The sequence below is a fragment of the Engraulis encrasicolus genome, chromosome 15 (assembly GCF_034702125.1).
Source record: "Engraulis encrasicolus isolate BLACKSEA-1 chromosome 15, IST_EnEncr_1.0, whole genome shotgun sequence".
Lineage (NCBI taxonomy): Eukaryota > Metazoa > Chordata > Actinopteri > Clupeiformes > Engraulidae > Engraulis > Engraulis encrasicolus.
Genome location: NC_085871.1, coordinates 23718637 through 23741400, shown reverse-complemented (window position 1 = coordinate 23741400; position 22764 = coordinate 23718637). Strand labels below are relative to the sequence as shown.

Genomic DNA, 22764 nt, shown 5'->3' with positions numbered 1-22764 from the left:
GTCTGCAAAGGACCCGGGCCGGAAATCGAACCCGTGTCAGCCGCATGGCAGGCGAGTGCCCTACCGTTTGGCCATGGCAGGGCCCCACTTCCCTCTATCCTCGTATCCTCTCTTCTCTCCTCTCTTGTCTTGTTTCTCCTCTTCTGCTTTCCTCTCTTGATCCTCCCATATTTCTGTATCTCCTCTCTTCTTTATCCTCTTGTCCCCTGCTCCTCTCTTCTCTCCTCCTCTATCCGTCCATCATCTCTTCACCCAACTCCACCCCCATACCCTCCTACCTTTCTCTCTACTCCGTATACATCCATTATTTGACTAGAGATGACAGTTTGTTTGTCTTTTTAGAAGATTTTTGTTGGTCTTTTGACTTTATTTTCATGACAGGACAGTGTGGGAGTGACATGAAGCAAGTAGGGAGAGAGAGATGGAGAAGGGCCAGCAAAGGACCTGGGCCAAAATCGAACCCGGGTCAGCCACATAGCAGACGAGTGCCCTACCGTTAGCACCACGATAGGGCCAGATATGACCGTTTGACCGTTTCCTTTCTCTATCTCCCCCTCTTCTTTCTTCTTCATGTCTCCTCACCAGGCCTGGACACAGGCTGGGGGGGGGATATGATAGGGCCCGGGCACTTTTGGCTTAAAGGGACCCCTCATAATTAGCAGCGCAGAACTGACTCTTTTTTTGATGTTGTTACATTTCTGAAAATAGGGGCCCACCTGGAAATGCCCACTATGCCAGACGGCCAGTCCAGCCCTGCTCCTCTCTCCACTCCCTCTGCTTCATCCTAGTGCCATCTGACCATATAGCAGCGGACAGCCACAGGCAAAGGATAGCAGACAGTCAGAAGAGAGGCAGCTTTGTATTACCCTTTTCTTCACCACAGGGATCTTGAAGACCCACTCAATGAGAAATGAATCCCACCTGCTGACATCTATTGGACTGTTTTAAGACGGAGAGTGAGAGGGAACAACAGATGGAGTCAAGTTCAACAGAAACAGAAAGAGACAGTGGGCAGAGCATGTCGAATTATAACGATTAACAATGACTTACATCATCTGTGGCACGTGTACCCTGCTGAACCCATCTCTGCACGAAGTTGAGTAGTCGAACCGAGCTGAACCAAACCAAACAGTGGAAACAGTGTGTGTACCTCTGTGTTGGCGAATCTTGATAAACTTTCCAGTGTGTGTGTGTGTGTGTGCGCGTGTGCATGTGCATCTGTGTGTGTGTGTGTGTGTGTGTGTGTGTGTGTGTGCGTGCGCGTGTGTGTGTGTGTGTGTGTGTGTGTGTGTGTGTGTGTGTGTGTGTGTGTGTGTGTGTGTGTGTGTGTGTGTGTGTGTGTGTGTGTGTGTGTGTGTGTGTGTGTGTATGTGTGTGTGTTACCCACGGGGCTTCTACTGATCCATTTCCATTCTATCCTCTCTGTCTTTCCTTTCCTCTCCTCTTCTTTCCTCTCCTTTCTTCTCTTTTCCTCTCCTCTCCTCTTCCCTCTTCTTTCCTTTCCTTTCCTTTCCTTTCCTTGGCTTTCCATGCACACACATGGACCGAACTGTCTGCATGGCTTTCACAGAGCTCCAAAAAGCATCTCCATTCTTGGACTGTTTCACAAACATTTGGTATAGTGTTATACTGTATCAATGGGGAGCAGTTGCTCTTCTGACTCGGAAACACTTGCACGCACACGCGCACACACACACACACACACACACACACACACACACACACACACACACACACACACACACACACACACACACAGACCACACACACACACACACACACAACACACACACACACACAACACACACACACACACACACACACACACACACACACACACACACACACACCACACACACACACACACACACACACACACACACACACACACACACACACACACACACACACACACACACACACACACACACACACACACACACACACACACTATCCATCACCCTTCTATCCCCTCTGTCTTTCATTTCCGTTCCGTTTCTCTCCTTTCCTTTCTTTTCCTTTTCTCTCCATCCATGCACACACTGACTGAACTAGTGGCTGAACTCTACATTAGTTTCACAGAGCATTCCAAATCCCATCGCCATCTTCTTCGCACTGATTCTAGAAACATTTGGTATAGTGTTATATCAACAGGGAGCCATGGATCCTCTCCAAAGGGCTGTTAAAATCTTTTTGGATGAGAGAGGGGGAACGTCTCCAGACCAAAAGAAGTTCCAAAATAAAAGTCCAGTTGCTTACAACACACCGTAGCTCAGGGGCGTGAAACCTATGTCTCAAGGGCCGCTTATGGCCCTTGAGGCCATTTTTTCTGGCCCCCAATGCCATTTTAATGTTATGCAGCTTCACGAAATACGAAATATTTTGTGAAGAAATCTTAGAACGGACATTTGCAATACAATTAAATTACATTCAGGGGACCTAGAGAAGGTGGGGTCTGTTTTAAATGTGACTGCCTTCAACATAGGCCAAAGATGCAGTGTGAAATCTTGGTTTGTGTTCATAGTATGCCCCCCATAGGACTTTTACGGCCCTTGGAGGAATTTGAAGTGGTCCTTCGAATGAAAAAGGTTCCCCCACCCCTGCTGTAGTTCTTCTGAAGGTAAATACAGGCCTGCTTTAGAGATATCACTTTCTCCATTTGCTATGTAGCCACGTGTAGTCTCAGAGCCAGGGTCACTACTGGACATTTTGAGTCCCTATCCCAAATGTATGATACCTTTGTGTTCTGTCGGCCACATGTGAAGTTCTGCGATAGTCCACATCTGCTGCCAAAGTGGGATCAATTTCTTTTCTTTTTTTGTAGTTTTTTTTCCTACTTTATTTGATAGGACAGTGTGAGAGGTGGACTGGAAGCAAATTGGGAGAGAGACGAGGAGGGGTCAGCAAAGGACTCAGAAAGTTACAGATCTTAAAAAAAAAAAAAAAAATTAAATGGGGGGGGGGGGCTTTTATGCCACCTGATAGAGGAAATTATGGTATCTACCTCCATCAAATGGCCTATCAGAAGACAAAGTATGTAGTGCCTAACTTTTAAGTTCATTGTCAGTATCCAACACCACAAAGCAAACCACGAAGCAGACAAAACAAAACCAAGAGAAAAACATATGTAACGTGGTTGAGGACATTCATGGATACACCCTCACTGTCAACATGTGCCCTGCCTGCCTGCATTCTATCTCAGTGGGGAACAGATTCCAGTTGCAGCAGAGCGGGGAGCGCATGTGTGAACAAAACAAACTTTCTCATCATAAATCTAATTAAACAAGGGCTAGGAGACAACCAAAGTTCAAGAGATTTTCTTCCCATCTCCCTCATGTCTCTATGTCTCTCTATGTCTCTCCATGGCTCTCTCTCTCTCTCTCTCTCTCTCTCTCTCTCTCTCTCTCTCTCTCTCTCTCTCTCTCTCTCTCTCTCTCTCTCTCTCTCTCTCTCTCTCTCTCTCTCTCTCTCTCTCTCTTTCTCACTCTCTCTCTCTCTCGCCTTCACTGTATCCATGTACTGTATTTTTTTCTCCTTTCTTTTTTTCCCAAAAGTGTGGTATAAAGGACTTGTGGGTTTTCAAAGCGCCATTAAAATAACTCTTGCCGCTGGTTTTGCAACATGACAAGTTTGGTTTGGCGGGCGCTCAGAGGGGGTGAAAGACATCTCGCAGGAGGGAAGGCCGAGCAGAGCTGTCATGGCGGCCGGTGTGTGTGTGTATGTGTGTGTGAGTGTGAGTGTGAGTGTGAGTGTGTGTGTGTGTGTGTGTGAGTGTGAGTGTGAGTGTGAGTGTGAGTGTGTGTGTGTGTGTGTGTGTGTGTGTGTGTGTGTGTGTGTGTGTGTGTGTGTGTGTGTGTGTGTGTGTGTGTGTGTGTGTGTGTGTGTGTGTGTGTGTGAAATCTGCGTTTTCCCCATGTATTCATGTATGTGTTTGAAACACGCACATACACAGAGAGAGAGAGAGAGAGAGAGAGAGAGAGAGAGAGAGAGAGAGAGAGAGAGAGAGAGAGAGAGAGAGAGAGAGAGAGAGTGCAACAATAACATAAAAACACCATACCATCACATCCCCTTAGTCCTCTCAGCTGAAATGAGAAAGTTTGACTCGGCAGTCAATTACAATAAACACGCTCACACCATCAGACACTTTAGCAGCAAGCATACGTCCAAAGCTGTGGCTTTCTCTTTTCTTCTTTTTAAAGTTTTTTTTGTCTGAATAAATAAAATAAAAAGTGGTTAAAATAAGGATAGGCAAGCCAGAGGATGTTAATGGTGGACAGGGGTAGCAGGGTCTGACAACAGGCCTAAGTCCTCCTGACAGTAGTTTTAGACAAATAAACTTCTTTTTGTTTTGTCAGGCACGAAAAACGACCTTGTGCAGAGTAGACGTTTGACTCTGTTTCTCAGCTGGCAAGAATGGTCTGTATAGCTAGGCTATGTCCAAGAACAAGAACAAGGATGAATAATTGGGAGGAAATGGGATCGGCCCACGAAGGCAATCAATATGTTAGGAACGGTTAAGTCGTTTGGTAATATTGTGATGCTCTTCAAGACAGATTCACAATCGTTATGGTTATTAAAGTACTAAAGACCGGAAAAATCATGTCAAAGTAAAAAAGAAAGGTGGCTTTTTTAAGTTGTGGCCAAGTACTTCTTTACTTCTTGCAGTTTTGAGCACGGTAAGTTGGTTAAAGTTGATATGGATGTCATTGCTACACAACAAACACAAGCTACTGGTCTCATTCTCCAGGGAATAGTTGTATTCCAAAATCTAAAAACAACATGTAAAACATATCAATTGATTACATGTACAGGTCATTGTTGTGGCTATGTTATCACAGACCAGAAAGAAATGAATAGCATAACTTTGAAGGCAACTATTGCTGATTTGGGTACATGGATTGGATTTCGCACAATATATTTTTATTCAGTGCAGTGGAGGGATTATTGAGAGTGGCATTTTTTTTTACTCCAAAGATCTGTCAAGTGATCTTAAAAGCACGGAAATTGGTTGCATGTTCAGTCGGCCACTGCCATGACATGACAGGACTAGCTTGCTGGCGGAGCATCAGCAGAATGTGAAGGGAAGGGTCATATGTTCAACTCTTCAATTCTTCAGTTATTTCAGGCCCCAACACCCGGGGCCATGGCCTCGTTTCCTTGCCTGGTTGTGACAGGCCTGGTTGGACTACAATGTGGATTTATAGAGAGAAAGAAGTGAGTAACCCAACAGCACCAGTGTTCCAGCTCCTCCAGGGGGTATTGTCCATATACCCAGGGCCAGGGCAGTCCACAAATCGGTCATTTGTCCCTGATGCAGGGAGAGGGTGAGCCCAGAATTGGGTCCCCAGTACATTACATGTACGCAGGGCCGTAACGAGACATTTTCAAATACTGAGGTCAAATACTGCGCACTGTACCGCATACTGTACATTTAGAATGCTTCAAACAGTAAAACTCTTTGATTCATCACTGCCTTGAGGATAAATGGGGGTGGCGTATACAGATAAAATTTACCATTGTTTATCATAGATCGATTTTCATCATAGATAAATGTTACATTATGAAAAAAAATCCAGAGGACATGACCTCTGTCCTCAATGTTACGACCATGCATGTATGGAGACAGCATGCCTTTTAGATGAATTTGTCCCGGGCCCGGCCAAAGCTGTTAGCGGACCTACATGCACCAAATTCATGGGTGTCCGCTCATCAACCCTAACAACTTTTATCAAGAAAGACGTCCAATAAACAGTCCCCTTTGTAGCAACATGGGGTCACAACATGGCAACGGGAGGAGAGCAGCAGGAGAGCTTTAGTCATTCACTTACAGACTTACTCATCATCCGCCCACCACAGTTTTCCTACCGGTTGGAGGCCTTCAGGAGACAAAGCGGCGACCCCTCAATCCCGTGGCCAACTTCTTAACTACAGTATTAGGCCACAGTCACCTCCACTCACTCACCCCCCCATCGCCACGCCACGGTCAATTGCAGTTACTTCCATGTGTACAATCTGTTTGCACAAGTGTATTTGAATGAAATTCCAGAAGACTACTGTAAATCCCTTCCCCTGAACCTTGTGTTCTAGATGTCTTGTCTTAGGGTTATGTGCAAGTTTATAATAACATTATCACTTTGTAGGCTATATTATTGTGCAAAAACAACGATCTACACTACTTGCACCTTGGCTTGTAAGGGCAGTCATGGGTAAGCGGATAAGGCGTCAGATTTGCAGCCCAAAGGTTGCCGGTTCAACTCCCGACCCACCAGGTTGGCGGTCAGAGTAATTAACCAGTGCTATCCTCCTCCATGACTGAGGTACCCTGAGCATGGTACCATTCCGCCGCACTGCTCCCTTGGGGTGCCATTGGGGGCTGCCCCCTTGTATGGGTGAAGCATAAATGCAATTCCGTTGTGTGCAGTATGCAGTGAACACTTGTGTGCTGTGATGCTGTCACAATGACAATGGGAGTTGGAGTTTCCCAGTTGGGCTTTCACTTCACTTTCATATTATCGTGCAAAAACAATGATCTACACCAGTGGTTCTCAACTTGAACAGTCTTGGGACCCACCATTTTCCACTCTCATTCAGTCGGGACCCAATTTTAGCGTTCAAGTCAATTCAATGCAATTCTCAAAATGTAACCAAGACTCGAATGACTGGTTGCACGCTATCTATCTCGCATAAACATTCAGATTGTTAGCTCATTCAAAAAGTCGAGAATCCCCAGAAAACCGACCTAAAACCTCGGGAAAGTGGGAGTGAACATTTGGTGACGCAATGTCAGATCGATAATTATCGAGGTTGATCTCTGGCGGAAGTATAGAACAACGAGTTCCCGAGCTTGTGTTTTGTGTGACGACACACGCATCATCAACATGGCGCCCATGCATGCAACTGACATGTAAACAGTATCATAAAAGCTAAAATATCGTCTTGTAATCACTATCAACAACACCAGTTGATGTCATTCAATTGCGGATGCATATATGACAGCAATGCTGGTCTCTGACTGTTTAATTTAGCTTACTTCAGCTAAAATGATATGTCGTGGGTGTGGAGGCTCAAGTGGAGGTGAAAAAAAGAAAAGAGAACCAAAACAAAACACGCATGATTTCCGATTGTTCCGGGATCAGTGGCGTTCATGTGCCAAAGTGCAGAACTCGGTTGTCACGTGAGCAGTGTCGTCAGCTGTCTCGAGAGGTCCCGAGCCCGTGAAAGCGACATTAATCTATGACGACAAATGACACGGAGGTCACTAGCCTATCAAAATAAAAGTTGTAATTTGTTGGAGGAAAAGTTGGATGTTTTTGTTTTAGAATTATGTTTTTTTTACACAAGGCTCCGCGACCCACTCATGACCCTTCCGCGACCCACTTTTGGGTCGCGACCCACCAGTTGAGAAACCCCGATCTACACTATGTCCACTTTGGCTTGTAAGGCAGTTTGTTGCATGCTGCAAGACTTTGAAGAATTTGTTGCAAGACATCCATGGCCATAGAGCCATCAGAATCATCACACCGGTTCTGAGTTTGACCTGTCATATCTGCACTGCAGTATATTTGACTGGCCAGTATGACAACTTTTATGACTCTTTGCTGGGTGTTTGCAAGGTTGCTGTAGTTTTCCTATATAGGGTAGGGAAAGTATAGCACACCAGAAACATACACTTTTCTGCAGTTGCATTATCTCAACACCCTAAAATAGACCAACTTAAAATTAAAAACAAAACAAAACACTTACAGGTCAAATGTTACAGCAGTTTGCCCTTGTTGGTCAGTACAACATTGTGCAAGAATAATTTCTCTGGTTTCTATAGTATCATCTCAAAGCAGACTTTAAAAAAAAACACTTCAAGGTCAAAATGGTGTGCCAATATGGCCGCCTCAACGGCTGAAACAAAGCCCAACCTTCAGTTCTAGCACAACAACCAGTTTCATGTCTGTATTATTTCCTTTTCATTGTTTGACAAAAGACCAACAAAGGTCGGCGTCTGCGCCTGCACTTAACGCCCGTGTATTGCTTGGTGCGTGCACTCCCAAAAAGTAGTAATCACTCAAGATAATTTTTTATTGTTTACAACATCTGTATTCCTGTCATGGAGGCAAAGAAATTACAGGGAGAATTAGCTCATAATATCCCCCAGTCGAAAAAAAGGCAGCAGTACCAGTACAGTTCAGCTGATCTAATTCTCTAAAGGTTTCTTGTCAAGTTAATTCCAAGCACAAATCCCTTTGGGGCCCTTTATTGAACTAAATTGAATTAAATATTGAATTACTGGATTTAAACATACAGCTGAATAAAACATTGGCATGACAAAGCTTTAAGCACTTCTCTGATCAAGGGCTGGACTGGGGGAGAAATAGTGCCTGGGCACTTTTGAGATTAAAGGGGCCCCTCATAATTTGCGGCACAAAACTGACTCACTGGTGGTGGGTCCCTCACCATTTCTGAAAATAGGGGCCCACAAGGGTGCGGGGCCCACAGGGAAATGCTGGCTATGCCAGATGGCCAGTCAAGCCCTGTTTCTAATTCACATGCATGCACACCATAATGCCAGATTACAGACTCACAAACAATGGGCCTCTGGCATTTCTGTTTGTGGGTTTTTTTGCTGTTTGAGTTTTTTTTTCTGTTGGTGAAGGAAGTGGTCATGAGAGAAAAGTCACGAAGAGTCTCCTGCTGAGGTAAGAGGAGAAACTGTCTGAAACAGACAGAGGGAGAGGAGGGGGGGGTGGAGAGAGAGAGAGAGAGAGGAAGAGAGAGAGGAGGGAGGTGGAAGAGAGAGAGAGAGAGAGAGAGAGAGAGAGAGAGAGAGAGAGAGAGAGAGAGAGAGAGAGAGAGAGAGAGAGAGGGATATGCAGAGAGTGAAAATGAGAAGAAGATAGAAGGAGGCAAACCAAGAAGGGGTAGAGAGACAGAGAGAGAGAGAGAGAGAGAGGCAGAGAGACAGAGGAGGAGGAGGAGGAGGAGGAGGAGGAGGATGAGAAGACCAGTGGATAGGGACAATTACACTTCCCCCAGCAGGGAAATCAATTGGGCCCGGGAGCGTGGGAAACATCTGCGCAATTTCGACGGCCGGCCGCTCCCAAGCCACGAAAATTACCCCCAGATTATTGGTTCAAAGCACATCCTGCCAAGCCAAGGAGAGAGCCGGGGACTGTGGGCCGCACCGCTGTGCTGTATACTATAGCCTCCCCCGCTCCTCACAGACAGCGGGCCTCATGCAGTCATACACTCATGTAGCATCTACCTGCCTGCCTGCCTGCCCACTCTAGTATACATGCCAGGCCAGCACAGCCATGATCTCTTAAACATCCCTGGAGGCAGGCGGATGGGGAATGGGGAATGGGCTGGGAGGCATGCAGCGAATAGCTGCATTGGGCTGCGGCTGGGACTTGTGGCTGGGGATGGGGCTGGGGCTGGGGCTGGGCCTGGGGCTGGGTATGGGGAGGCATGGAGCCAGTGCACAGGACTACTCTGGCAGCTTTGATCGGTCCGGTACAAAATCATCTGAATCATTAGGCTGCAGCTATGTTGTATGAGCTGCCAGGAATGGTGGATGTGTGGGGTGCATGGGGCTGAGGCCAGGTTGGGGACGTTGGATAGGGTACATGAATAAGCCAACGGGGCTTGGAAATGAAAGATGGTTGAGTCTATGAGGATGAGTATAAAGGTGATGATGTCTGGAACTATAACCATGGCGGATGCTGGACAGGGGAGAATGTGTCTTGGACTGGGAGTGTGTCTGTGATTTGAGCTCAGGGTATAGGGATCTGTGGGTCAGCTGTGACCTCATGGCTAGGGAGATGGTCTTAAGATCAGAGGGTTGCACGTTCGAATCCCGCCCTTACCTCTGCATGGCTGAAGTGCCTTTGAGCAAGGCACCTAACCCCACATTGCTCCAGGGACTGTAATCAATACCCCGTAAGCAGCTAAGTGTAATGTAATGTAATGTAATGTAGGGCCGGTGGATGGTGCATGGGAGTATACGGGGGCTGGGGCTGGGGCTGGGACTGTGTCTGTGATTTGAGCTGGGAGGTGGGCATGGGGCTGGAGGATGGGGAAATGGAGCATCGGGTGCTATGGACTCCTGATGTTGGATGGTGGATGCGTGCATGGGTCTGGGTCTGGGCCTGGGTCTGGGACTGCCTGTGACTAGGGCAATGAGTATATGGCATAAATATATATATATACTGTATATACTATATAGTAGGCAGGGCTTGACACTGGTACCTGCCAACCGGCCAAATACTGGTAAAACTTGGCTGTGGCTGGTAACAATTTCTGTGTCACTAGCCAATTTCGCAGGTAGCTTATTCTATGGTATGACATATCAGAATAGTGTATCAACTGTATTTAAGTTCAAGAACAAGGTGAGTTACTCACTTTCTATTTGTTTCATTTTGTTTGATTTATTCCCATGTAGAAACACTTGCCCTCATATTCTTGCTTTAAAGTGGTAGTTCGCTATTTTAGACATTTAGCCCTGTTTGTGTGACTTCTGGGGTGAAGTAGAGATGTTCTCATCACAATTTTGACATTTGGTGCTGAACGGAGCATTTGGGTGTCCAAGACTGCAGCCCCCCCACCTTTACATTGACTCCAATAGAGCACTCAAGCAATCGATTATAAAATGGCATTAAACTTTTGTTTGAGAAGACATGGAACTCACCGTGTGGTCAGTGGTAGACAGCGATAAATTGACCCGAAAATTGCAGCGAAATATGCCTTCTAACTGTTGTTTAGCATTTGGCGGACCTATTTTTCCCCAGACGCCGTTGAATAGCAGTAGACATCCAGCCAGTAGGTAGCGATAGCGTGTTGTTTATGTAGACATCAAGGAGCGAGGTAGAACGGCTATCTGAGCGGGACTGGCAACAAAAACTACAGCTTGCATACAAACCATAGATAGTAACGTAAACAAACGCACCCCCATTTCCGGTCGCGCGGAGTAATACTAGTCAAACCAATACAATCAATGAAGACGGACAATAATGAATATATCTTCTCTGGAAGCGTATTTCGCGGTGATTTTCGAGCCAACGTATCGCTGCCCACCTCTGACCACTCGGTGAGTTTCATGTCTCTGCAAACGAAAGTTTAATGCCATTTTATGATCGATTGCTTGAGTGCTTCATTGGAGTCAATGTAAAGGTGGGGGGGCTGCAGTCTTGAATACCCAAATGCTCCGTTCAGCACCAAATGTCAAAATTGTGATGAGAACATCTCTACTTCACCCCAGAAGTCACACAAACAAGGCTTAATGTCTAAAATAGCGAACTACCACTTTAAGCACCTCATCTTCTGAGGTTAGATATACAGCCTCATGAAAAAAAACTAAAAAAACAAAAACAAATTAGTTGGCTAGTAGAATAGCTGGATGGCTAGTGACTTGAGAAAACCACTAGCCACAGTGGCCGGCAAGCGAAAAAGTTAATGTCAAGCCCTGATAGTAGGGCTGCACAATTTATCGAAAATAATCAAAAATCGTGATAAAATCTTGAAATCTTAGTCGTGATTTCAATCGTGATTTAATCGTCGCAATAGTGACCTACCTTTGAGATCGTCCTTGAAGCCAGAACATACTAACAGGCTCATATTTCTGGCCAGAAATCTGTCCACCTCAGTTTCATGCTATTGCCTTTACATAATTATTACAATTAATTTTATTTTGCTCTTCCCGTATATAATTAATTCTTGGTTATATTTCATCTTGTTATAATTTTCAAAAATATCTGCAAAAAATCAATAATCGTGATTAATAATCGTGATTACGATTTTGACCAAAATAATCGTGATTACGATTTTTTCCATAATCGTGCAGCCCTACTACGGTATGCAGTGGTGCTCATATGTTTACATACCCCAGCGGAATATATACGCTTTCTCTGCGATTTCTCATGAAATATGACGGATTACACAAAACCTTTTTTTTCACTCATTGCTAGTGACTGGCTTAAGATATTTATCAGCAATATTCTGTGTTTACTCTTTCAAAAGCATGATCACAACCCAAACTACCCAAATGACCCTGTTCAAAAGTTTACATACCCTAGTTTCTGATGCTGAATATGGCCCTGCTTAACATCACGGACCGCTCTAAATAATTTGTGGTAGTTATGGATAAGCCTCTTAATGTTCTCAGATGACAAAACAGCACATTCTTCCTGGCAGAATGGTTGTTTCCTATAATATCTTTGGGTGTCTTGCTGGAACCTCACATTTGAGGTTTCCCCTGAGTGGCTCAATGATGTTGAGATCAGGAGAGTGAGATGGTCGCTCAAGAACCTTCATTTTATTCTTTCTGAAGCTAATGATGGGTTGATTTGGCTTTCTGTGTCGAAATATTGTCATGTTGGCACTGTTGGAATTTCAATTCAGAAATGCAATATGAGGGGTTTGGTTGGAATCAAGCCAATGGGCAAGGGAATTATTGCATTGCAATGATCATTGCAAGGGAAATTGTTCAGGAGGCATAGGACAACCAAAAAAATAACTTCAGGTGAAATGTAGGACAACATGAAAAAATGTTTTAAACTGTACATGAAAGAGGCAATTGAGGAAAGATGGGCTGTTGGGGGTTGCCAGGAGAAAGCCATTACTACAAAAATGCAAACATGTTATTTTGCATGATACACCAAATAGCATAGTGAGAAGCTTCAGAATGCATCTGACAAAGTCATTTGGAAAAATTTGATCAATATGGAACTTTTTTCAGCCACTATTAAAGGTACCATTTGGAGAACAGTCAACGGAGCCTATGATGAAAGTTACACCATCCCTTCTGTGAAACATGGTTATGGAACACTGATGTCATGGGGACATTTGAGTTACAAATGCACTACACTTTTGGTCCATACTCACAGAATGATGAATACATTGCCCCGTGAAAAATACTGGAGGAAACTTGACACTCATCAGCCTTGAATTTGCACATGGTTCATTGTTGGACATGCCAACATGACAATATTTCAGCGCAGAAAGCCAAATCAACCCGTCATTAGCTTCAGAAAGAATAAAATGAAGTTTTTGTGCGACCGTCTCACTCTTCTGATCTCAACATCATTGAGCCACTAAGGGGAAACCTCAAATGTGAGGTTCCAGCAAGACACCCAAAGGTATTATAGGAAACAACCATTCTGCCAGGAAGAATGTGCTGTTTTGTCATCAGAGAACATTAAGAGCCTTATCCACAACTACCACAAACAATTTAGAGCGGCCCCTGATGTTAAACAGGGCCATATTCAGCATCAGAAACTAGGGTATGTAAACTTTTGAACAGTGTCATTTGGGTAGTTTGGGTTGTGATCATGCTTTTGAAAGAGTAAACACAGAATACTGCTAATAAATATCTTAAGCCAGTCACTAGCAATGAGTGAAAAAAAAGGTTTTGTGTAATCCCTCATATTTTGAGAGAAATCGCCAAGAAAGCGTATATTCTGCTGGGGTATGTAAACATATGAGCACCACTGTATAGTATGTGGTTCTGTAGGGTGCTATGGACTCCTGATGTTGGATGGTGGATGTGGGTGCATGAGTCTGGGTCTGGGTCTGGGACTGCCTGTCACTAGCCTGATTATCATCGACTTTCAAATCTCTTTTGAGACTTGGTCTGACCAAGAGCATAACAATGAACTTTTCCCAAACGGCATGGTTGACCCGCCTCCCTTGGTTTGCTAATGGTTGTTTGCTTCCTGACAAAGTGGGAGGAGTTCCCGATTTTTCGGGAGCTCAGAAAGTACTTGCGTTGCTCTTGACCTGACTGGTAGCAACACTGAAGGTGTTGCGTCACTAGGAGGGCACGGCCTGGCTAGCCTGTGACTTGGGCAAGGAGTAGGGATAGAGATGCGGCTGGAGGTTGGAATGTAGCCTGGGCGAAAGCGACTGTTGACTCCGTCAAACAGTCTGGCAAAAGCCAAGAGGAATCCGTCTCCGTGGAGGGTGGGAGATGGTCTGATCTTACTCTGCCTTTTAAATTCATTGGAGTTCCGAATTCAAATTAAAACCCATATTGCGCTTTATTAGCATGACTGTGACAATATAGTGTCGCAAAAGCATACAAATAACAAAACAAAAGTGTGAGCATAGTCACCTTAACCAATCAGTATCGGGCTTTGCGGGTGAGTTATGCGTCACCTCTCTCAACTGTTTGCTGATTGGCTAAACAGTGAGTGAACCGAGCTGGGAGGCTTTTGCCAGACTAGGTTCGGAGCCAAAATCTTTGGGTGGAGTAAAAAGGATGGCGTCGCCAGCCTAGTTGGAATGGGGTTGGGCTTCCATAAAGAGGAGGGAAACACTGCGGTTCAAACAAAAATGAGTTGGTGTGAGCAGATTGGTTTTCAACACCACTCCACTCCGTGGATGGAGAAGAAAAACGGCTCTTGAATTTAAATAAACACCAATGGGCCTAAATAGAGTGAAGAGAGGAGGAGAAGAACGGAGAGGAAGAAGCAGGGAAGCAGCACTGGACCTTGGTTTGAACTGTCATGTAGAGCAGTGTTTCCCAACCAGGGGTACGTGTACCACTAGGGGTACGCGAGCATACTGCAGGGGGTACTTGGGCAAATTAAATTTTAACAAATGCATGGAGCAAAGTCTCACTGGAATAGAAAAAGCAATGTAAAATACGAGTTAGGGAGTACTCATGATACAATGAAAAGGCTTGGGGGGTACATGAGACACAAAAGGTTGGGGATCACTGGTGTAGAGAGAGAGAGAGAGAGGAGTGTGATTTTTTTGATGAAATGTAAGCAGTGCTTGCCTTGTTTTTTTATGACTATTCTGAGTAAGGATTAAGAAGATACTTCCCTGGTCTGTAGCCTCTTTGCACAGATGGGCCAAGCCAGCGGGCACGTGAACTCTGAAAAGACTGAACTACATCATAACATTGCTATGCGCATCAAGAGCCCTAAGTAATAAATTCATTTGTGAGAAGTGGTACTCCCTATTTTCTTGCTGAAGCAGCAAAAAGTTTGAGAGCATTTGAAATTGAGGGTGTTCATTATTGTTGAGCGAATGGTAGGCCTAGTTCAAGTCAATGTACACCAATAATGATCAAATTTGAACTAATCTGGGAATGAATTGTACCATTGACCAACCTGGAAAGTAGCCAATAATCGTTATCTCTGCAGGATTCTGAATAATGATAATATTTTTTTGTATATATTTTAACCTGTAATATTTTTTCATCTTCTCCTAAAAAAAAATATTATAATTATAATCACTTTACCTCAAGAGATGCTGCTGTGTTCTGCGTTGCTTAGTCTCAGGGCTTAACTGCATCCAAAAGGAAAAGTTGTATTAGCCTATTGGGAAACTTTTGGGAGCTCTAGTTGCTTGCATCTGAATTCCTACACAAAATAAATACATAAATAAATAAATTTATTATTTATTAATATACATTAAAATTCCTCCATTCTTACATTCAATTCAAGTGCTGTATTTGACCACAAGAGGGAGACTGTCAGTTACAGGGAGCAGCACTGCACATAACACCTGTGTATTCATAATCAGCAGCTTGATGCTTTGGTTGAACAAATCTTTGATTAAGTAGAGAACCTAGTTTAAAAAATCATAGATATGTGTCGTTGTTTGGTAAGTAAAATTATATATTGTGCAAAACCCCAATGAGTAGGCCTAGTTCCACTTCACAGATAGAAATGTCAGCTGACTGTCCAGAGTTGTGTGTAGGCCTACACACAATTCTGGACAAAACAAAGGAGATTGCAAGGAAGCCGGCAAATGACTAGCCTACTTGACATCAATTTGGTTATAAAGAATAATGTTTAAAACAGTAGATTTCAGATAAGACGTGACCGGTCTTCTCTACACGGATGATGGACACACACACAAACACACACACACACTCTCTCTCTCTCTCTCTCTCTCTCTCTCTCTCTCTCTCTCTCTCTCTCTCTCTCTCTCTCTCTCTCTCTCTCTCTCTCTCTCTCTCTCTTCTCCTCTCTCTCTCTCTCTCTCACACACACACACACACACACACACACACACACTTATCTCTCTCTCTCTCACACACACACACACGCACGCACGCACGCACGCACGCACGCACGCACACACACACACACACACACACACACACACACACACACACACACACACACACACACACACACACACACACACACACTTAAACATAATTTGCAGTCATTCGTTGGCTCTCATTTCCATAGAGGCTGGTAGCCAAAGTCTTACATAGCATTCAGAGTAGAACTAGGCCTAGCCTAAATCAGCCAACTGAAAAGTAAGACCTTGCAAATTAAGGCCTCTGGGAAACTTGAAAACTGCTCCTCACATTCGGGCCAGAGCCGGAGATAACATTTTTTATATATGGCTCTGATTCGGCCCACTACATTGTTACATTGTTGGATTTCGATTAAATTACCCCACGTCGCCAGAGGGCGACATGTCACCTAAACATTTTGTTTCTTCCTCCAAGTCCTCTAGATCTAGCGTCCAATCACAGTCGCTGTAGTATTCCGCTCCAGCCAATGACACGCATCCTCATAGGGAAAGTTTTTCCGGGTGTCTCGTGTGGTCGCAAGCATGGCTCCAGGTGGGAAGATAAACAGACCCAAAACAGTGAGTTTTATGAATATTTTCAATTTTTCGTTTAGCTTTCATCCTGCCTCAGTTTAGTGTCTATTTTGTATACGTTCCCAAAGCCGTAAATTCATGCCATAGCCAGCTTTCTTTTTCATTGGTGTCCATCATCCGTGCAGAGAATACCCACGGGCCACGTCGTATCTGAAATCTACTGTTTTAAACACTATTCTTTACACATTATTCTTTATAACCTTTAACCTTCATGACCTACTTGTTGTCATTTGCCGCCATCCTTGCAATCTGTTTTGTTTTGTAGGATCTGGGGAAGAAACTGTTCAAGAGACGCAGAGCTCTGACAAGAGATAAACGGAAGAAACACAGGATCATTGGAGCCGTCGTGGACAAAGAAATCACTACTAAACATCATCTCAGAAAGAGAAGGTGAGAGGAGACGTGTCCTACACAACATGTCTGTTAAAAAAAATGTACAGTTAATGTTTTGGTACATGACGCATGTCTGCACTTAACCCTGTTGTTTCTGCTTCCCAACATAAGTTTACACTGTACACTACCCAACTCTGTACAGTGCACTCCATTAAGTACCCTGCTTAATTCATGTCATAGAGATAATAAAAAGTTAAGTGTGTTACTATTAAATAGATTAAATAGATGGCAGCAGCCTGTAAAAAAATAAAATTTAAAACTTACACATTTGCATAATACTATGATAGATAGATAGATAGATAGATAGATAGATAGATAGATAGATAGATAGATAGATAGATAGATAGATAGATAAAACGTTATCGTCTGTTACACATGAAACAGAAAATTGTCTTTGGCGTGGCTTCAGTGATTCTCACAGACATTAGACAAGACTTGACAAAATGGTACAAAACAAGACAACACAATACATGCATGCTGAGGCTGGGTAGCTGGTCGTTTTAATCTCTTGTTCAGTATGCTCAAAGATTTCAGTGGCTGAATCATCAGGCATCTTCCAAATACTGTAATGTGTTATACAGTATAATACTGGACTGACCCACAATCAGACTGCTCATTCTGATGACATGTGCACTGCAGCATTAATATTTTTTAACAAGCTGCTGAGAACAGTCAGGTTAGCCACACTGACTTAGACGTGAACATTTGTTTTAGCATCACAGATATTTTAGCAGAAACATTTTCATTATACTTCATTTGTTAGTTCCTCAATTTGGGGATTTACAACTGAAAAATAGAGAAAACTGCACTGCAAGCTCAGTCTCATGATTATTTATTAGATAGATAGATAGACTTTATTGTCCCCAAGGGGAAATTTGTTCTCACCACCATAGCAGTCTTGTCACAGCCTACATCAGGCATACATAAGGCATTCATAACAGACATCAAAACACCAAACACAATTGAAATACTAGACATGACAGTCACATACTAGATACATACCCACTCAGACATTGACAGGCAGCACAGAACACAACATGATGCTAAAACGTGACAACAAACAAACGATAGACGTTACGAGAGATGACAGAACACTAACTAGACGCGGACATGGTGTGTAGCTAGACTGACAGGGGTGCCGTCGCAGCAGAGCATGCGCCGAGACATGAAAATCTAGTGATATTAATGGACATAAAAATTGCTTTTTTTCACAAAAGTCCAAAAGGGTTTCCCTGCTGAAAAAGTGTGGGAAGTGGGAACCACTGCCCAAGTGGCCACAAAGAGGAAGATGAGATGCTCTAGATGCATAATGTGCATTGATCTCCTAGCCTTGTGCACCATCCTACGTACTTCCGCCAAAGGATTTGCTGCCCTACTAGTCTGGCCCCTGTTTTCTGTGGAGATACAGTCAATCCGGAAAGTATTCACAGCGCTTCACTTTTTTCACATTTTATTATCTTACAGCCTTATTCCAAATGCTACAAATGAATCTCTTTTTGAAAATGTATAAAAATAAAAAACAAAGAAATCATATTTACAAAAGTATTCACAGCCTTTGCTTAATACTTTGTAGAACCACCTTTGGCAGCAACTACATTCATTTTTTTCATTTAGAAAAAAAGGAATTAAAAGGGAGGTCATCGGTGTGTGTTTCAACCTTTCAGTACATTGAAATTGTACATTTTGAGTCTGCACCTGGCTAAAATAGATGGGTGTGAGTTTTGAATGAAATCCTATGGAGAGTATCATGATCTGCTTCTGAAGTCATAGTGCATGTTGACATGCATGCCTCTTTCGGTGTAATTCAGATTTCCAATGTTGACGGCATCCATACATCCCCAAACCATGTCAGTCCCACAACCATGCTTGACTAGCCAGATGATGCACTGTTTGTGTAAAACTCACTTGTTTACCACCACACATGCTTGACGCCATCTAAAGCAAATTTGTTTATCTTGCGCTATGTTGTTGTTGAGTAACTGTCGGCAATTGGGTGAGAGCTGTCCAATCATGTCAACCCAGACCACATGAAATGACTGGATGAGGGATCATTGAGATTTAGTCAATAAGTTGAGGATGGCAACATGTTAACTTTAAGGTGCATTCGCAACCGGGAAGCAGATTTATCAAGATTTGTTTGATCTTAGAAAGGTGGGCATAAATGCTATGCAACCAACGCTGACAGAAATATATGCTTCACTGCTTCAAGCAGGAAGCAAACTGCCGGGGGTAAACTGCCTCGCAAACATGTGGACTGCACACGCAATTCACATCAGCTAGAAGAGTGCCAACTAGGGCAGATTTTGACAACATGTAGGTCCCATGCCAGTGCAGTGAGGTACAAGCTACTGCAAGGCAGCGTTGCAGAAAAGTAGTTTCCTAATGACTTGATGGCATGTTACATGAATGCAGAACAGAAGTCACTCCCATCAACAGTGTTGTGGTCACAATTTCTATTCAATTTCTCATTTCACAGTGTGCTTGCAAACTGTGCAAGCTGCTGCAAAATGTGCCGTCAAGAATGAGCAATTAATGGCACTTGTGGGTGGACTTGAACCTGCTAGCTTTGACATGACTCCCTTACATGCAGTTTTTAAAGCAGCCACTAGGGGACAGGCTGGCTCTGAAAGGGAGTCCAGTCACCATAGACCAAGGGTGCCAATAAGGCCCGTCGGTCAGATTCGTCCTTCCAGATGATTTAATCTGGTCCCAGGCTTGTAGAAAGAAATGACTAAGAATGTCAAAAAAAGAAGTAAAACTCTACATTGTTGCAGGTGTTTGAGGTTTCAGATTTTCAATACTTGAGAACATATTTGTCTTTTTTGCTCTGCATTTACAGTCAGTGTTCCAGATATACTTGCTGTCTGTCATCCAAGTTAAGATATTTGACTTATGTATTCCGATATGAAGCAGATATTTCACAACTGAATTGCTGGTCCATCCCACTTGGTTGTATGTGGCCCTAGCCTAGCGCAGCCAGACCCGTACAGCAAAAAACTGCCCCCGGGAGCAAATTCAATTTGCGGTCGCTAGGGGCGTCTAGATTTCTAGGCTAATGTGGCCCCTGAACCAAAATGAGTTTAAGTTTAATAAACACCCCTGCCGTAGACAATGCTAAAAAAAGCCATAGTCAATGCTATCTTCATTTATTTCCTCCTCAGTTCCAGTGCCAGAGCCAACATTACCCTGTCTGGCAAGAAGAAGCGCAAGCTACTGAAGCAGCTGGCTCATATGGATAAAGAGAAATCCGACATGGATGGTTTGTTTTCACTTTACTATTTTTTACCATAATGTGACTGTAATGTTATCACAATAATAACCTGGGCTCTAAATTAACTTTTTTTTCATCACCAGCCAAATGGCTAGTAGATGTTAATCTTACTAGCCAAACACAATCACTAATGGGTCAACGTGGCTGTTAAGTTGGTCTATTCTACCAGCCAAACTGAAATTTCACCAGCAAGCTGGATTGTGTTAATTTAGAGCCCTGATAATAACAATACGTTTTATATGGCTTATTTGTATGGGTTTTGTATTTGCGAGGCTAGGAGGACAGCATAGTCAAAAGTTACTCTGCCTGATACGAGCTGATAAACAACTTAAGGTATTGAATCTTGAAAAAACTACTCAGTATTGATTTATCCCAGGGGTGCGGGAACCTTTTTCATTTGAGGGTGCACTTCCCCTGTATATAACTTCATTGTATTGCAAATGTAATTTCTAAGATTCCTTTTCAAAATATGGAATATTTCAAAAACGGCCTCAAGGGCTGTAAACGGCCCTCGAGACATACAGTAGGTTCCCCACCCCTGATTTAACCCAACCTGAAAAAGCATTACTGCTGTTCTACTACTAACAGGAGTGTTCTTGCGCAGTTCTACAATTGTGTCCAGGAAAGCGGATTTTTTGGCCACCAGATTCTCTATAATGAATCTGAAAACTGCAATTGTTTAAAGTATTTTTTATGCAAATTGTTTTTAAATAGTCCTTTTCGTTATGGGATTCATAAGTATAAGAAATTAATAACAGTATAAAATCAAATAACAGTGAATTATAATATAAAAAAACAAATAACAGTGAATTAAACAAATATGATTTGATAAGGATTACTGTAGCTAAATAAGCGTGATCTGCTTTAAAACTATTCTGCTGTAGCTTTTTTTGTATGGCTTTTATGTATCAAACCTTTTCATGAACACCTTGGCAATATGCTGTGGATCCCTAGGGGTCCCTGGACCCCACTTTGAGAACCTCTGATGTACAGTACATAGTAAAATAAAATAACTTTATTAGCTTTATTGATCCCCAGAGGGAATGTTCACAGTTCAGTTGAAGGTGAAGATTGTGCACATCCCAGGAAAAGGTGCAGGACAAAGGCTGACTGTAGTTTCGAAGTGAGAGGTCCGCACACTTAAAATCCTTTTTGTTTTATTTTATTATATCATGGCTGGATTGCGTTTTGACTTCACAGTCTTCATCAGATTCTCCTTTGAAATAATAAAAGAAAACAAAAAGGATTTTAAGTGTGTGGATCTCTCACTTCGAAACTACAATGTTCACAGTTCAGACCTCAATCTGTCCCCTCATTGATTTTTCTTCTTTGTCTTCTTGTTTATTTATTAGTGGTGTTTGTGACCCAGAAGAAGACTCCTGCTCCTGCGAAACCTGCTGCTGCTACCACCAAGGCTAAAAAGAGGAGGACGAAGAAGCCAAAGCAGAAGAATGCTGCTGGGGCAGAGGACGTAGAAATGATGGACTTGTAGTGCAACTGGCTGATTGCAAGGAGCTGAAATGGACAAAAATCGAAGACGTCCAACGTGAAATTGTCCTTCAGTGCTAACGGATACTTTTGCTTACTGTAACTGTGAAAAACATGATTTTCATTTTTTTTGAAAAGTGAATGCATGAAAGCCAAGCCAAAAAAAATATTAATTTTTTTTTTTTTTTTGCATTTACAGTATGCAAAAGTATCTATTACACTGAAGGACAATTTCATGTTGGACGTCTTTGACCCAAATATGCATAATTTCAAACTGACTTGTGCGTGGCATAGCAGGAGTTCCGTGTCCTCTACAAGTGACTTTCAGCATCCGCTGACGTGATGGAATGGATTGTTGTGGTGGGCACAGACCACCACTGAGTTATGAAGCTCCAAATCTGTCAATCTTTACAAGGTTTCAAATGCAGGTTTCTGTTGGACTTGTTGGAGCAGCCTTGAAAATGAAAAGAAAACAAAAAAGATGCAGAGCATGTCAACTTTATTGCCATAAATGATGTATCATTGTCAGACATGATGTATTTCTTTTTCTTTCTTTCTTTATTTCTTTCTTTGTATTGAAAGGAGATTCTCTTTGTACAATACGTAAAATGATTGTCGTGTAGGCTACATCTGTAGTCTATGTTGTTTGAATAAATTGTCTATGAACTATGAAGGTTGTTCTAGAAGCCTACGTGTTGCTAATGAGTGATGACAAACTGAGCCAGTAAAATGTACGACCTTGCCTCCCGAACTGCATTGCTCATGCCAACCTGTGCTCGAAAATGGAAAATACATTTCCACTTTCCCCCCTACTAGATTTTAATTTGCATAAGCAGGAAGATGTTTAATGAATGCGTGGTGTGGTAGAGTACCACGGCGAGGATATGGGGGCTGAACAAATATGTGCCGTCATCCCCTCCTAGTCGCGCTGAGGACAAAGAGACAAAAATGGGTCAGTCTCAGGGAAAGCGAAGATCTCTCGCGAAGAAAATGAC

General features: G+C 43.1%; 1 protein-coding gene across 1 annotated transcript; it reads left to right on the top strand.

Moving 5' to 3' along the window:
* The first annotated feature begins 16505 nt into the window (after positions 1-16505).
* Positions 16506-22267, top strand: c15h11orf98 (chromosome 15 C11orf98 homolog). The gene is made up of 4 exons (XM_063217949.1): positions 16506-16602; positions 16883-17007; positions 20172-20269; positions 21634-22267. The coding sequence occupies exons 1-4, from the start codon at positions 16567-16569 to the stop codon at positions 21771-21773; spliced, it is 399 nt and encodes a 132-aa protein (XP_063074019.1). The 5' UTR covers positions 16506-16566; the 3' UTR covers positions 21774-22267.
* The last annotated feature ends 497 nt before the right edge of the window (positions 22268-22764 follow it).

Excerpts from the sequence above, each read along its gene's own strand:
- c15h11orf98 (XM_063217949.1), top strand. The coding sequence starts at position 16,567 with ATGGCTCCAGGTGGGAAGATAAACAGACCCAAAACA. Across the intron at positions 17,008-20,171 it reads CATCATCTCAGAAAGAGAAG|TTCCAGTGCCAGAGCCAACA; the intron begins GTGAGAGGAGAC and ends TTTCCTCCTCAG. Across the intron at positions 20,270-21,633 it reads AGAGAAATCCGACATGGATG|TGGTGTTTGTGACCCAGAAG; the intron begins GTTTGTTTTCAC and ends TTTATTTATTAG.